Raw genomic sequence first — 17543 nt, 5'->3', positions numbered from 1 at the left:
TCTTCCCACCCCCGTCCCGTATCAGGCAATCGCTACCCCTGTACCATATCACTGTCCCCCCTGACTCATTGCTCGCCCCTGTATTGGATCATTGCCCAGGTACCGGATCATGGTCTCTCTGTACCAAACTACCCCCCCCCCTCCTGCCATATGGGATTATGGTCCGCCTTTACCAAGTCATAGCTCCTGTGCTGGATCGCCTGTTGACGCTTTACAAACAGTATAGAGTTTAGAGAGTCAGGTGAGTCAGACACCCTCCTTTCTACAGCACGGCTGCATCACCAGAGGAACTACAACTCCCAGCATGCTTTCACAGCTGGTGCAGCACACTGCCTCTTGCGTTTTTTTTTTTTTTTTTTGCAGCCTCCAAATTCTGATCTCTGCTGTTCCTCTCTCTCTTCCGGTTTTCTACACTTCGTACTACAAGTCCCAGCATGCCTTGCCAGAAGCCGATGGGGCCAAACAGCTGAAAGTATATATATTTCCTGTCCGCCAGCAGGAGGTCGGCTCCCCACCAGATGCGGCTCCGCAGCCGGACACTTACAAGGCGAAATGTCTCTGTATCGATTTTTGGAAATGTTTTGAGGTAATTTGGCGCAAGACATGGTCATCCCAGGCTTCTTCCTGTACAGTTGCTGGAAGGAGGAGAGAGGAGAAATATTAGAGGAAAAGGAACAGACTCAGATATACATCTATTACTTTATATGTGGTCAGACAAATGCAACCCATATTATTATTACACTCCACTGTGAAAAATGTGACCCTCACATTCCTGAATGAGTGTCCCCTCCCCTCCTGTCTGACACCAGTTCCAGACTTCACTCCCTTTACAAAACATCAGGTAAGAGAGAGGCACCACTAAGCTCCGCCTCTGAGTGTTCTCTCAACTAATCACCTGCCTTTTATCTTCTGTACCCGGAGAAATCCTTTAAAGGACACCTGAAGTGAAAGGGATATGAAGCCTGCCATATGTATTTCCTTTTACACAATACCAGTTGCCTGGCAGCCCTGCTGATCCTCTGCCTCTAATGCATTTAGCCACAGCCCCTGAACAAGCATGCAGATCAGATGATTGATTCAAGGTTCACTGCATTTGGAGTATGCTTGTTTCAGGAGTGTGATTCAGAAACTACTGCAGCCAAAGAGATCAGCAGGGCTGCCAGGCAATTGGTATTGTTGAACAGAAAATAAATACGGCAGCCTCCATAACCCTTTCAGTTCAGATGCCCTTTAAGCAAGAGTTGAGAGGAAGTGAAAGAAAACTAAGGAAGTAAAAGAAAATGAAAAAGAAAGAAAGAAAGGGTTATACTCTTATATAGATGTTTTGTAAATACTGCTTGGATCGTGCAGTTCTGGATCCTCCCAGAGGCTGTTGCATCCTCCTCCAGACCACCACCGCCCAGGACCCTCTTGAAAATCCTGTGCCCACCTCTCTTCACGCACGAGGGGCTCCGGCACACTGCAGAGGTGCGGACATACTCTCACAGGCACAGGACAGAGGCTCCCGAAGACTTCCGAAACCCCCCGCAGCGGGAGATTTAAAGGACCTCTATCGCAAAAATCTGAAAATGTTAAATATATAACACATGCAAATAAGAAGTAAATTTCTCCCAGAGTAAAATGAGCTATACATTACTTTTCTTTGCTGTCACTTACAGTAAGTAGTAGAAATCTGACAGAACCGACAGGTTTTGGACTAGCCCATGTCCTCATGGGGGGGTTCTCAGGGTTTTCTTTATTTTTAAAAGCACTTAGTGAATGGCAGTTGCTCCATCCAACTGCCAAAAGTGTATAGCAAGAAGGGAGGCTGGTCAGCATCTTTGTATAAATCATTTTCAGGGAATGTCTTTATAAAGAATAAAGGTCATGCTGAGAATCCCCCATGAAGAGATGGACCAGCCCAAAACCTGTCGCTTTTGTCAGATTTCTACTACCTACTGTAAGTGACAGCAACATAGGAGAAAAGTAATTTATGGCTCATTTTACTCTGGGAGAAATGTACTTTTTATTTGTATGTGTTTTAAATTTAAAGATTTTTGCGACAGTTCCTTTTTAAGTAGCGGAGCCAGCACTGGAACGAGGTGATGAGGAGAGGAGCGGGAAGGCTCTATAGGACCCAGATCCTTCCTTCTCCTTAGTTGAAGTGGAACTCCATCCTCAGATACAAGATCCTGCAGCGCTGCTGAAAGCAAAAGTTATATTTACCTGCAGTGTCTTGTCCCACAAACCTGTCCCGAAGAGCCCTCCCACATCACTACAATTCCGGCGCCTGGCCCCACCTCCCTTCTCTCCTGCAGTAAACAGCTTGGCAGTTTTTCTCCGAGGAGAGGCGGGGCTAGGCGCCGAAAGTGTAGTGATGCGGGCTCTTCGGGACAGCTTAGTGGGAGAAGACACCGTAGGTAAATAGAACTTTTGCTTTCAGCAGCGCTGCAGGATCTTGTGTCTTAGGATGGAGGTCCACTTTATGTATGTTGTTTTATTTGTCTGCAGATTCACTCTAAATCGGTATTGTCACCATAAAAATCAAATTTCAACAGCAACTGGTCTGAGAGTATTAAAGGGAACCTAAACTGAGAAGGATGTGGATTTTTCCTTTTAAAATAATACCAGTTGCCTGACTCTCCTGCTGATCCTGTGTCTCTAATACTTTTAGCCACAGCCCCTGAACAAGCATGCAGATCAGGTGCTCTGACTGAAGTCAGACTGGTTTAGCTGCATGCTTGTTTCAGGGTGTGATTCAGACACTACTGCAGCCAAAGAGATCGGCAGGACTGCCAGGCAACTGGTATTGTTTAACAGGAAACATCCATATCCCTCTCAGTTAAGGTTCCCTTTAAGTGATAAAGATGCTAATCCTGCATTCAAAACTTTTCCTGCTGTTATGATTTGGAGTTATCACATACTTTAGGAGCACTGGTCCTTTAATAGCCATTGCCATTCAGCTGCATGCTGGGGGTTCTTTTTATCTATAATATATTCCTCGTCTTCCCTTTATTTCCCTGCCTAGCCTCCTAGCTGAAACATGATCCTCTGCTCACTGGTGTTTACAAGCAAGGCTGAGGTGACTCAGCGATTGGAGGAGAAAAGAAAAAAAGTTAAGGGAAGAAATGACGTCAGGCCTCAAACTGTGGACAAAAGACATGGCCCCCACAGGAACAGAATGCTCTACATTTACTATATAACATTCAGTGAAATAAAAAATGTGGAAAGTACAATACATGAGTTATGTAAGTAGATCAAGTATTTATCTACTTATATATGTGATTTTTTCCTCTGGCATAGTATGGCTGATCCTCCTGCTTTAAAGGGAACCTGATTTAAGAAGGATATGGAGGCTGGCACACGTATTTCCTTTTAAACAATGCACATTGCCTGGCAGTCTTGCTGATCCTCTGTCTCTATTACATTTAGCCATAGCCCCAGAACAAGCATGCAGATCAGATGTCTATCACAAATCTGACACAATTAGCTGCATGCTTGTTCCAGGTGTGTGACCAGAAAGACCAGCAGGGCTGCCAGGCAACTGGTATTGTTTAACAGGAAATACATATGACAGCCTCAATTGGTCTCACACCTCGAGTTCCTTTTAATTCAGGAAGCATGGAAATGGACCAATCTAAGGCAGCAGATGTGTGTGTTTGGTGCATTTTCAAATTGTTTAAATTAGCCCCAACTTGGAAATATTAACGCCACATTAACCATATGCAGATTCTAGTGGACTTAACACCCTTCTCAAAAGTCCAGGCTCCTCCCCCTCCCCAGACGTCTCACTTCCCCAGTGGCAGAATTTATCACATAAACCAATGACATGTTGCTATGGTGAAAGTGAAGGGGGGTGGGGATTAAGGGACATCATCTTACATCGAACTGGGCCAGGACGTTCCCGTTGAGCAGACCCTCGGCCAGCTGGATCATGGACTCTCGCAGGGCGTCGTCCTCACAGTGAACGCCGTCTAGGGGCGTCTTCTCCGGGATGTACTGGAAGTCCGGCTCACTCTCCATCCTCTCCTCCACGATGTCATAAACCGCTGAGGACACACAACCAATCAGAAAGGGCGATTATTCTTCTCATAGCAGAGACCGACACAACCAAGCTCCAGGGCCCGATCTACTGATACTATACAAGACCAAGCTCCAGGGCCCGATCTACTGATACTATACAAGACCAAGCTCCAGGGCCCGATCTACTAATACTATACACAACCAAGCTCCAGGGCCCGATCTACTGATACTATACAAGACCAAGCTCCAGGGCCCGATCTACTGATACTATACAAGACCAAGCTCCAGGGCCCGATCTACTAATACTATACACAACCAAGCTCCAGGGCCCGATCTACTGATACTATACAAGACCAAGCTCCAGGGCCCGATCTACTGATACTATACAAGACCAAGCTCCAGGGCCCGATCTACTGATAATACACAACACCAAGCTCCAGGGCCCGATCTACTGATACTATACAAGACCAAGCTCCAGGGCCCGATCTACTGATACTATACAAGACCAAGCTCCAGGGCCCGATCTGCTGATACTATACAAGACCAAGCTCCAGGGCTCGGTCTACTGATACTATACAAGACCAAGCTCCAGGGCCCGATCTACTGATACTATACAAGACCAAGCTCCAAGGCCCGATCTACTGATACTATACAAGACCAAGCTCCAGGGCCCGATCTACTGATAATATACAAGACCAAGCTCCAGGGCCCGATCTACTGATACTATACAAGACCAAGCTCCAGGGCCCGATCTACTGATACTATACAAGACCAAGCTCCAGGGCCCGATCTACTGATACTATACAAGACCAAGCTCCAGGGCCCGATCTACTGATACTATACAAGACCAAGCTCCAGGGCCCGATCTACTGATACTATACAAGACCAAGCTCCAGGGCCCGATCTACTGATAATATACAAGACCAAGCTCCAGGGCCCGATCTACTGATACTATACAAGACCAAGCTCCAGGGCCCAATCTACTGATACTATACAAGACCAAGCTCCAGGGCCCGATCTACTGATACTATACAAGACCAAGCTCCAGGGCCCGATCTACTGATACTATACAAGACCAAGCTCCAGGGCCCGATCTACTGATACTATACAAGACCAAGCTCCAGGGCCCGATCTACTGATAATACACAACACCAAGCTCCAGGGCCCGATCTACTGATCCTGTACAAGACCAAGCTCCAGGGCTTAATCTACTGATACTATACAAGACCAAGCTCTGGGGCCCAATATACTGATAATACACAAGACCAAGCTCCAGGGCCTGCTGTGCTAATCCTGTACAAGACCAAGCTCCAGGGCCTGCTGTGCTAATCCTGTACAAGACCAAGCTCCAGGGCCTGCTGTGCTGATCCTGTACAAGACCAAGCTCCAGGGCCTGGTCTGCTGATCCTGTACAAGACCAAGCTCCAGGGCCTGAACTACTGATACTATACAAGACCAAGCTCCAGGGCCTGATCTACTGATACTATACAAGACCAAGCTCCAGGGCCTGCTGTGCTGATCCTGTACAAGACCAAGCTCCAGGGCCTGGTCTGCTGATCCTGTACAAGACCAAGCTCCAGGGCCCGATCTACTGATACTATACAAGACCAAGCTCCAGGGCCCGATCCGCTGATAATATACAAGACCAAGCTCCAGGGCCCGATCTACTGATACTATACAAGACCAAGCTCCAGGGCCCGATCTACTGATCCTGTACAAGACCAAGCTCCAGGGCCCAATCTACTGATCCTGTACAAGACCAAGCTCCAGGGCCTGGTCTGCTGATCCTGTACAAGACCAAGCTCCAGGGCCCGATCTACTGATACTATACAAGACCAAGCTCCAGGGCCTGATCTACTGATACTATAGAAGACCAAGCTCCAGGGCCCGATCTACTGATACTATACAAGACCAAGCTCCAGGGCCCGGTCTACTGATCCTGTACAAGACCAAGCTCCAGGGCCTGAACTACTGATACTATACAAGACCAAGCTCCAGGGCCTGATCTACTGATACTATACAAGACCAAGCTCCAGGGCCTGATCTACTGATACTATACAAGACCAAGCTCCAGGGCCTGATCTACTGATACTATACAAGACCAAGCTCCAGGGCCTGATCTACTGATACTATACAAGACCAAGCTCCAGGGCCCGATCTACTGATACTATACAAGACCAAGCTCCAGGGCCCGATCTACTGATCCTGTACAAGACCAAGCTCCAGGGCCTGATCTACTGATACTATACAAGACCAAGCTCCAGGGCCCGATCTACTGATACTATACAAGACCAAGCTCCAGGGCCTGATCTACTGATACTATACAAGACCAAGCTCCAGGGCCCGATCTACTGATACTATACAAGACCAAGCTCCAGGGCCTGATCTACTGATACTATACAAGACCAAGCTCCAGGGCCCGATCTACTGATACTATACAAGACCAAGCTCCAGGGCCTGATCTACTGATACTATACAAGACCAAGCTCCAGGGCCCGATCTACTGATACTATACAAGACCAAGCTCCAGGGCCCGATCTACTGATACTATACAAGACCAAGCTCCAGGGCCCGATCTACTGATACTATACAAGACCAAGCTCCAGGGCCCGATCTACTGATACTATACAAGACCAAGCTCCAGGGCCCGATCTACTGATACTATACAAGACCAAGCTCCAGGGCCCGATCTACTGATACTATACAAGACCAAGCTCCAGGGCCCGATCTACTGATAATATACAAGACCAAGCTTTAGGGCCTGATCTACTGATACTATACAAGACCAAGCTTCAGGGCCTGCATCCTCCCAATGTATTACTTGGAAGCGGCAAGAACGTCTAAAACCGGCCCTGGTCATGCTAGACGGACACAGCAGTGGCACAAATAAGTGGGGATCAGTGCAAACCGCTCAGTCATGAGTTTGGGGCCTCTATCATGTGACTAGTCATGTGACACAGGGTATAGGGCCACCTGCTGAATGGGATGAGGCTTGTAGACTAGAGCTGGATCTGCTTGTGGTAGCCCCCCCATTCCTGATACCGCTGCCCCCCACCTGCCAGATGGAAGCAGCGGACGTTCCTTACCTAATAACTGACATGTCATTAGCAATGCCTTCCCTCCATTCGCTGCCCTCTGGGGAATATCAATAAATCGGAGGTTCCTCTATCGGCTGAGCTTCCTCATGTGACTTCCTCTTCTTCCTTGTGACATGGAGGAAGCCCAAACGCCTATTTATAGCAAGGCAGAAATCACTACCGAGCTGAGAGCTGCGAATTGTGTGTGTAGAGCCAGCTGAAGCTGATGGAACATTGGTAATACTTCAAGGAAACGTCAAGCAAAAAAAAAAAAGGGGAGTTTCACTTACCTGGGGCTTCTACCAGCCCCATGCAGCCATCCTGTGCCCTCGTACTCACTCACTGCTGCTCCAGTCCCCCACTGGCAGCTAGTTCTGCTTCTACCAGCCCCATGCAGCCATCCTGTGCCCTCGTAGTCACTCACTGCTGCTCCAGTCCCCCGCCACCAGCTAGTTCTGCTTCTACCAGCCCCATGCAGCCATCCTGTGCCCTCGTAGTCACTCACTGCTGCTCCAGTCCCCCGCCACCAGCTAGTTCTGCTTCTACCAGCCCCATGCAGCCATCCTCCGCCCTCATAGTCACTCACTGCTGCTCCAGTCCCCCGCCACCAGCTAGTTCTGCTTCTACCAGCCCCATGCAGCCATCCTGTGCCCTCGTAGTCACTCACTGCTGCTCCAGTCCCCCGCCGCCAGCTAGTTCTGCTTCTACCAGCCCCCTGCAGCCATCCTGTGCCCTCGTAGTCACTCACTGCTGCTCCCGTCCCTGCCGCCACCAGCTAGTTCTGCTTCTACCAGCCCCATGCAGCCATCCTGTGCCCTCGTAGTCACTCACTGCTGCTCCAGTCCCCCGCCACCAGCTAGTTCTGCTTCTACCAGCCCCATGCAGCCATCCTGTGCCCTCGTAGTCACTCACTGCTGCTCCAGTCCCCCACCGCCAGCTAGTTCTGCTTCTACCAGCCCCATGCAGCTATCCTGTGCCCTCGTACTCACTCACTGGTGCTCCAGTCCCCCTCCACCAGCTAGTTCTGCTTCTACCAGCCCCATGCAGCCATCCTGTGCCCTCGTAGTCACTCACTGCTGTTCCAGTCCCCCACCGCCAGCTAGTTCTGCTTCTACCAGCCCCCTGCAGCCATCCTGTGCCCTCGTAGTCACTCACAGCTCCTCTGGTCCCCCGCCACCAGCTAGTTCTGCTTCTACCAGCCCCATGCAGCCATCCTGTGCCCTCGCAGTCACTCACTGCTGCTCCAGTCCCCCGCCACCAGCTAGTTCTGCTTCTACCAGCCCCATGCAGCCATCCTGTGCCCTCGTAGTCACTCACTGCTGCTCCAGTCCCCCACCGCCAGCTAGTTCTGCTTCTACCAGCCCCATGCAGCTATCCTGTGCCCTCGCAGTCACTCACTGCTGCTCCAGTCCCCCGCCACCAGCTAGTTCTGCTTCTACCAGCCCCATGCAGCAATCCTGTGCCCTCGTAGTCACTCACTGCTGCTCCAGTCCTTCGCCGCCAGCTAGTTCTGCTTCTAACAGCCCCATGCAGCCATCCTGTGCCCTCGTAGTCACTCACTGCTGCTCCAGTCCCCCACTGGTAGCTAGTTCTGCTTCTACCAGCCCCATGCAGCCATCCTGTGCCCCCGTAGTCACTCACTGCTGCTCTGGTCCCCTGCCGCCAGCTAGTTCTGCTTCTACCAGCCCCCTGCAGCCATCCTGTGCCCTCGTAGTCACTCACTGCTGCTCCATTCCCCCGCCCCCAGCTAGTTCTGCTTCTACCAGCACCATGCAGCCATCCTGTGCCCTCGTAGTCACTCACTGCTGCTCCAGTCCCCCGCCACCAGCTAGTTCTGCTTCTACCAGCCCCATGCAGCCATCCTGTGCCCTCGTAGTCACTCACTGCTGCTCCAGTCCCCCGCCACCAGCTAGTTCTGCTTCTACCAGCCCCATGCAGCCATCCTGTGCCCTTGTAGTCACTCACTGCTGCTCCAGTCCCCCGCCACCAGCTAGTTCTGCTTCTACCAGCCCCATGCAGCCGTCCTGTGCCCTCGCACTCACTCACTGCTGCTCCAGTCCCCCGCCTCCAGCTAGTTCTGCTTCTACCAGCCCCATGCAGCCATCCTGTGCCCTCGCACTCACTCACTGCTGCTCCAGTCCCCCGCCTCCAGCTAGTTCTGCTTCTACCAGCCCCATGCAGCCATCCTGTGCCCTCGTAGTCACTCACTGCTGCTCCAGTCCTCCACCGCCAGCTAGTTCTGCTTCTACCAGCCCCATGCAGCCATCATGTGCCCTCGTAGTCACTCACTGCTGCTCCAGTCCCCTGCCGCCAGCTAGTTCTGCTTCTACCAGCCCCATGCAGCCATCCTGTGCCCTCGTAGTCACTCACTGCTGCTCCAGTCCCCGCCACCAGCTAGTTCTGCTTCTACCAGCCCCCTGCAGCCATCCTGTGCCCTCGTAGTCACTCACTGCTGCTCCAGTCCTCCACCGCCAGCTAGTTCTGCTTCTACCAGCCCCATGCAGCCATCATGTGCCCTCGTAGTCACTCACTGCTGCTCCAGTCCCCTGCCGCCAGCTAGTTCTGCTTCTACCAGCCCCATGCAGCCATCCTGTGCCCCCGTAGTCACTCACTGCTGCTCTGGTCCCCTGCCACCAGCTAGTTCTGCTTCTACCAGCCCCATGCAGTCATCCTGTGCCTTAGTAGTCACTCACTGTTGCTCCAGTCCTCCACCGCCAGCTAGTTCTGCTTCTACCAGCCCCATGCAGCCATCCTGTGCCCTCGTAGTCACTCACTGCTGCTCCAGTCCCCCGCCACCAGCTAGTTCTGCTTCTACCAGCCCCATGCAGCCATCCTGTGCCCTCGTAGTCACTCACTGCTGCTCCAGTCCCCCGCCACCAGCTAGTTCTGCTTCTACCAGCCCCATGCAGCCATCCTGTGCCCTTGTAGTCACTCACTGCTGCTCCAGTCCCCCGCCACCAGTTGGTTCTGCTTCTACCAGCCCCATGCAGCCGTCCTGTGCCCTCGTAGTCACTCACTGCTGCTCCAGTCCCCCGCCGCCAGCTAGTTCTGCTTCTACCAGCCCCATGCAGCCATCCTGTGCCCTCGCACTCACTCACTGCTGCTCCAGTCCCCCGCCTCCAGCTAGTTCTGCTTCTACCAGCCCCATGCAGCCATCCTGTGCCCTCGTAGTCACTCACTGCTGCTCCAGTCCTCCACCGCCAGCTAGTTCTGCTTCTACCAGCCCCATGCAGCCATCATGTGCCCTCGTAGTCACTCACTGCTGTTCCAGTCCCCCACCGCCAGCTAGTTCTGCTTCTACCAGCCCCCTGCAGCCACCCTGTGCCCTCGTAGTCACTCACAGCTCCTCTGGTCCCCCGCCACCAGCTAGTTCTGCTTCTACCAGCCCCATGCAGCCATCCTGTGCCCTCGCAGTCACTCACTGCTGCTCCAGTCCCCCGCCACCAGCTAGTTCTGCTTCTACCAGCCCCATGCAGCCATCCTGTGCCCTCGTAGTCACTCACTGCTGCTCCAGTCCCCCACCGCCAGCTAGTTCTGCTTCTACCAGCCCCATGCAGCTATCCTGTGCCCTCGCAGTCACTCACTGCTGCTCCAGTCCCCCGCCACCAGCTAGTTCTGCTTCTACCAGCCCCATGCAGCCATCCTGTGCCCTCGTAGTCACTCACTGCTGCTCCAGTCCTTCGCCGCCAGCTAGTTCTGCTTCTAACAGCCCCATGCAGCCATCCTGTGCCCTCGTAGTCACTCACTGCTGCTCCAGTCCCCCACTGGTAGCTAGTTCTGCTTCTACCAGCCCCATGCAGCCATCCTGTGCCCCCGTAGTCACTCACTGCTGCTCTGGTCCCCTGCCGCCAGCTAGTTCTGCTTCTACCAGCCCCCTGCAGCCATCCTGTGCCCTCGTAGTCACTCACTGCTGCTCCATTCCCCCGCCCCCAGCTAGTTCTGCTTCTACCAGCCCCATGCAGCCATCCTGTGCCCTCGTAGTCACTCACTGCTGCTCCAGTCCCCCGCCACCAGCTAGTTCTGCTTCTACCAGCCCCATGCAGCCATCATGTGCCCTCGTAGTCACTCACTGCTGCTCCAGTCCCCTGCCGCCAGCTAGTTCTGCTTCTACCAGCCCCATGCAGCCATCCTGTGCCCCCGTAGTCACTCACTGCTGCTCCAGTCCCCTGCCGCCAGCTAGTTCTGCTTCTACCAGCCCCATGCAGCCACCCTGTGCCCTCGTAGTCACTCACTGCTGCTCCAGTCCCCCACTGGTAGCTAGTTCTGCTTCTACCAGCCCCATGCAGTCATCCTGTGCCCTCGTAGTCACTCACAGCTCCTCTGGTCCCCCGCCGCCAGCTAGTTCTGCTTCTACCAGCCCCATGCAGCCATCCTGTGCCCTCGTAGTCACTCACTGCTGCTCCAGTCCCCCGCCACCAGCTAGTTCTGCTTCTACCAGCCCCATGCAGCCATCCTGTGCCCTCGTAGTCACTCACTGCTGCTCCAGTCCCCCGCCACCAGCTAGTTCTGCTTCTACCAGCCCCCTGCAGCCATCCTGTGCCCTCGTAGTCACTCACTGCTGCTCCAGTCCCCCGCTGGCAGCTAGTTCTGCTTCTACCAGCTCCATGCAGCCATCCTGTGCCCTCGTAGTCACTCACTGCTGCTCCAGTCCCCTGCCGCCAGCTAGTTCTGCTTCTACCAGCCCCCTGCAGCCATCCTGTGCCCTCGCAGTCACTCACTGCTGCTCCAGTCCCCCGACGCTAGCTAGTTTAGTTTTTGCCGACCTTGGGGTCGGCGGGCCGCATTGCGTACATTTTTACGCATTCCCCCTGGTGCAGGAACCTTAACACATACATTTTTACACGTTAGTGGTGCAACGCGTACATTTTTATGATTTGCACAACTAATACGTAAAAATCAGTGCCGTAGCTAAGAAGCTGTGGGCCCCGATGCAAGCTTTACAATGGGGCCCCCCAAGCACTCTATACATAACAATTGATACGGCGCACCAAAACCTGCCAATGGCAACTACAGTGTCAGAGGTGCAAGAAGGGGATGGGGAACAGCTTGTTAATGATTACCACTATTGAAAGTATTTATAGAAGTGATTATTATGAGCACAGGACCAATAGAGAGCTAATAGTGCAGTTGAGGGAGGGCCCTTCGGGACCCCTCTGGCCTAAGGGCCCTGATGTGGTCGCAATCTCTGCAACCCCTATTGCTACGCCCCTGGTAAAAATGTATGTGTTAATATCCGCGATAGCTTCATGCACCAGCGGGAATGCGTGCAAATGCACGTGTGGCGGACCGCTGACCCCAAGGTCGGCAAAAACGAAACTAGCTGGCGGCGGGGGACTGGAGCAGCAGTGAGTGACTACGAGGGCACAGGATGGCTGCATGGGGCTGGTAGAAGCAGAACTAGCTGGTGGCAGGGGACTGGAGCAGAAGTGAGTGACTACGAGGGCACAGGATGGCTGCATGGGGCTGGTAGAAGCAGAACTAGCTGGCGGCGGGGGACTGGAGCAGCAGTGAGTGACTACGAGGGCACAGGATGGCTGCATGGGGCTGGTAGAAGCAGAACTAGCTGGTGGCGGGGACTGGAGCAGCAGTGAGCGACTACGAGGGCACAGGATGGCTGCATGGGGCTGGTAGAAGCAGAACTAGCTGGCGGCGGGGGACTGGAGCAGCAGTGAGTGACTACGAGGGCACAGGATGGCTGCATGGGGCTGGTAGAAGCAGAACTAGCTGGCGGCGGGGGACCAGAGCAGCAGGGAGTGACTACGAGGGCACAGGATGGCTGCATGGAGCTGGTAGAAGCAGAACTAGCTGGCGGCGGGGGACTGGAGCAGCAGTGAGTGACTACGAGGGCACAGGATGGCTGCATGGGGCTGGTAGAAGTAGAACTAGCTGGGGGTGGGGGACTGGAGCAGCAGTGAGTGACTACGAGGGCACAGGATGGCTGCATGGGGCTGGTAGAAGCAGAACTAGCTGGTGGCGGGGACTGGAGCAGCAGTGAGTGACTACGAGGGCACAGGATGGCTGCATGGGGCTGGTAGAAGCAGAACTAGCTGGTGGCGGGGACTGGAGCAGCAGTGAGTGACTACGAGGGCACAGGATGGCTGCATGGGGCTGGTAGAAGCAGAACTAGCTGGCGGCGGGGGACTGGAGCAGCAGTGAGTGGCTACGAGGGCACAGGATGGCTGCATGGGGCTGGTAGAAGCAGAACTAGCTGGTGGCGGGGACTGGAGCAGCAGTGAGTGACTACGAGGGCACAGGATGGCTGCATGGGGCTGGTAGAAGCAGAACTAGCTGGTGGCGGGGGACTGGAGCAGCAGTGAGTGACTACGAGTACACAGGATGGCTGCATGGGGCTGGTAGAAGCAGAACTAGCTGGTGGCGGGGACTGGAGCAGCAGTGAGTGACTACAAGGGCACAGGATGGCTGCATGGGGCTGGTAGAAGCAGAACTAGCTGGTGGCGGGGGACTGGAGCAGCAGTGACTACGAGGGCACAGGATGGCTGCATGGGGCTGGTAGAAGCAGAACTAGCTGGTGGCGGGGACTGGAGCAGCAGTGAGTGACTACGAGGGCACAGGATGGCTGCATGGGGCTGGTAGAAGCAGAACTAGCTGGCGGCGGGGGACTGGAGCAGCAGTGAGTGACTACGAGGGCACAGGATGGCTGCATGGGGCTGGTAGAAGCAGAACTAGCTGGCGGCGGGGGACTGGAGCAGCAGTGAGTGACTATGAGGGCACAGGATGGCTGCATGGGGCTGGTAGAAGCAGAACTAGCTGGCAGCGGGGGACTGGAGCAGCAGTGAGTGACTACGAGGGCACAGGATGGCTGCATGGGGCTGGTAGAAGCAGAACTAGCTGGTGGCGGGGGACTGGAGCAGCAGTGAGTGACTGCGAGGGCACAGGATGGCTGCATGGGGCTGGTAGAAGCAGAACTAGCTGGTGGCGGGGGACTGGAGCAGCAGTGAGTGACTGCGAGGGCACAGGATAGCTGCATGGGGCTGGTAGAAGCAGAACTAGCTGGCGGCGGGGGACTGGAGCAGCAGTGAGTGACTATGAGGGCACAGGATGGCTGCATGGGGCTGGTAGAAGCAGAACTAGCTGGCAGCGGGGGACTGGAGCAGCAGTGAGTGACTACGAGGGCACAGGATGGCTGCATGGGGCTGGTAGAAGCAGAACTAGCTGGTGGCGGGGGACTGGAGCAGCAGTGAGTGACTGCGAGGGCACAGGATGGCTGCATGGGGCTGGTAGAAGCAGAACTAGCTGGTGGCGGGGGACTGGAGCAGCAGTGAGTGACTGCGAGGGCACAGGATAGCTGCATGGGGCTGGTAGAAGCAGAACTAGCTGGCGGCGGGGGACTGGAGCAGCAGTGAGTGACTAGGAGGGCACAGGATGGCTGTATGGGGCTGGTAGAAGCAGAACTAGCTGGTGGCGGGGGACTGGAGCAGCAGTGAGTGACTGCGAGGGCACAGGATGGCTGCAGGGGGCTGGTAGAAGCAGAACTAGCTGGTGGCGGGGGACTGGAGCAGCAGTGAGTGACTACGAGGGCACAGGATGGCTGCATGGGGCTGGTAGAAGCAGAACTAGCTGCCAGCGGGGGACCAGAGCAGCAGTGAGTGACTGCGAGGGCACAGGATGGCTGCAGGGGGCTGGTAGAAGCCCCAGGTAAGTGAACCTTTTTTTTTTTTTTTTCTTTTTACCTGATAACTCCTTTTAAGGACAACTGAAGTGAGAGGCATAAGGAGGCTGCCATATGCATCTCCCTTTAACCAGTTGAGGACCGTAGGCTTTACCCTTCCCCCCCCCCCCCCCCCCCCCCCAGTGACCAGGCTATGTTTTACAATTCAGACCACTGCAGCTCTAAGACCTCGCTGCAGGGCCGTACAACTCAGCACACAAATGAATTTTCCACCCTTTTCCTGCCACCAACAGAGTTTTCTGTTAGTGGCATCTGATTGCAGCTGAGACTTTTTTTTTTAAATAGTTTTATTATAATTTTTTTTTAATTAAAAATCTTCTTTATCTTTAATGCTTCCTACCCAGCATCCCTCCCTCCCCCCAGACAGCCAATCAGTGTGATCGGCTCTCATAGGCATCAGCCTATGAGAGGCAAGCAACTTTTGGGCCAATGGAGGGGACAGCTCAGTGACAGAGGGGACAGCTCAGTGACAGAGGGGACAGCTCAGTGACAGAGCTGTCCTCGTACAGCGCTGCAGGAGATCGCAGCGCTGTACAAAGCAAATAATGGGCGGTTTGGCGATCTAACTGTCTGCCGGCAATGATCGCTCTGCTCTGTTACTCAAGTGGGGATGCGTGCGCATCTCCGCGCGTGATAACCTGCAATACACTCCCCCAGGACTTCACGGCAAACGGCATTAGGCGGTTCTGGGGAGCCACCTTGAGGCCGCCAATCGGCGTTAGGTGGTTAAACAATGCAGATTGCCCGGCTGTCCTGCTGATCCTCTGCCTCTAATATTTTTAGCCATAGCCCCTGAACAAGCATGCAGCAGATCAGGTGCTCTGACTGAAGTTTGACTGGCTTAGCTGCATGCTTGTTTCAGGTGCGTGATTCAGACACTACTGCAGCCAGAGAGATCACAAGGACTGCCACGCAACTGGTATTGTTTAACAGGAAATACATATTGGGAACCTCCATATACTTCTCACTTCAATTATTCTTTAAGGTAGCCACACACCTTAAAATCAGTAGTAAAATTCAGCCTACACAAAAATTTTTTTAAATAAAAAGTCATACATTTACATTTAAAATTAACTATTTCCCTCCCACACTCTCCCATAGTACCAAGGTTTTTTTTTTTTTTTGTATTACAAAAAAAAACATAGTTACCTTAGGATTTAGGGAACAGTATGTCAAGAGGGTATATTACTGTTATTTTTTTAAATCACGGACTTGTAGTTTAGTGATGGACGCAAAATTGAAAAAATGAACCCGTATTTCCAAATACATATTCGTGCCATACATTGTACTAGGGAAATATTTTAAACATTGCAATAACCGGGACAAATGGGCAAACAAAATGTGTGGGATTTAGTTACGGTAGCATGTGTTATTTTAAAACTATATTGGTCGAAAACTGAGAAATAATGATTTTTTTCCAAGTTTTTTTCTTATTGCCATTAAGATGCAGTTAGAATAAATAAATGTTTAGCAAAAAATGCCAGCCAAAGAAAGCCTAATTGGAGGCGAAAAAACAAGATATGGATATATTTGTTGTGATAAGTAGTAAAGTTATAGGCGAACGAATGAAAGGAGCGCTATTGCTCTGGTGTTTAAAGTGAACCAGAGATGAAGCACCGTCTTGTATTTTACCTTATAAATCAGTGGGAACATCACAGTAAACACCTAATCTGCTCTTTGTTTCATTGTTCTCTGTTTAATCTGACTGTTATCGCCTCTGATAAGAATCCCCGACTGAGCATTCAGTCTGGCTTTGCTACGGAAAGATTATAGCTGAGTCTGTCTTCTCTGGTGTCTTTTCAAGCCCAAGCCTGCCCCCTTGTGGCTCTGCTATAATGACTCAGCTATAATTATTCCCTGCTGTAACGATTGTGGAATTCACTCCGTGATCAGCGCACCAGACGTGCGTTGACACTGCGGAAATCCTCCACAAGCGTGTAATTTGCAGGAACCCAGCAGAAGGTGCAATGCACCTGCAGAGGGAAATTCCTGTCGGCAGGTGGAGCTGTGGAGTGCAGAGGAACAGCTCCTCTGCCCCACCACAAACGCCAGACAGGAATTGTACGAACGGAAGAAACGCAATCGCAAGAGAAGCGATTGAGAGTGAGCACAGAGACAGATTGTGTGTGTGTGCACACGAAACTAGTTGCCAACCCGCGACAGTGCACACACCACAGCAGATATGAAGTAGGAACGCGATCGTGAGAGGTGCGATCGCCAGACGTGACACAAGGCTACAGCAAGGCGGAGCACGAGAGTAGCAAAGGCACAGCAAATCATACAATGAGGAGATAAGGAAAATAACAAACGCTAACTGAACGCGAACACCGCACTCATTCGCAACAGTGCACGCGTTCCTGCGCGGTCTCCACGTGATAAGCACAATAGAGACAAGCACGCCCAACTAACCACCGACAAACAAACATGAAACAGAGGACGCGAGCGCTTGCTTAACGATTACCTCACCGAGCCTCCAGCAAGCGTTCGTAGCGGACAAGACAGACACACGAAAGCAGGAACAAGCGAGAGACAGGATCCACAGCACTAGCGAAAAGAGGCCAGTGCGATCCAGGGAGACAGAGAGATGGAGATCAGACGGATGCACAGCACTAGCGCTAGGCGAGTGCGATCCAGGCAAGACAGATAGAGGAGATAGCTGGTAGCAACCGCTGCACCAGCTATACTCCAAGAACAAAGATCAGAATGACTTCCTGTCGACCACCGCAGGGACAGGACAATCGCAACAGACAAACAAAACAGATATACAATCCTAA

The 17543-nt window shown here is 52.8% G+C and overlaps 1 protein-coding gene across 3 annotated transcripts in view; it reads right to left on the bottom strand.

Annotated features, from left to right (window-relative positions):
• Nucleotides 1-17543, bottom strand: part of PTPN4 (protein tyrosine phosphatase non-receptor type 4) — a 191919-nt gene that overhangs the window by 26947 nt on the left and 147429 nt on the right. For all 3 annotated transcript variants that reach the window (XM_068246137.1, XM_068246139.1, XM_068246138.1), the window contains exons 20-21: nt 3862-4028; nt 545-635 (exon numbers count right to left, since the gene is read on the bottom strand). In XM_068246137.1, coding sequence (XP_068102238.1) covers nt 545-635; nt 3862-4028 — 258 coding nt within the window. The remainder of the gene's footprint in view (nt 1-544; nt 636-3861; nt 4029-17543) is intronic.

This window comes from Hyperolius riggenbachi, chromosome 7, assembly GCF_040937935.1.
Source record: "Hyperolius riggenbachi isolate aHypRig1 chromosome 7, aHypRig1.pri, whole genome shotgun sequence".
Lineage (NCBI taxonomy): Eukaryota > Metazoa > Chordata > Amphibia > Anura > Hyperoliidae > Hyperolius > Hyperolius riggenbachi.
The sequence above is the reverse complement of the archived record's forward strand: the minus strand, read 5'-3'. Positions and strand labels throughout refer to the sequence as shown.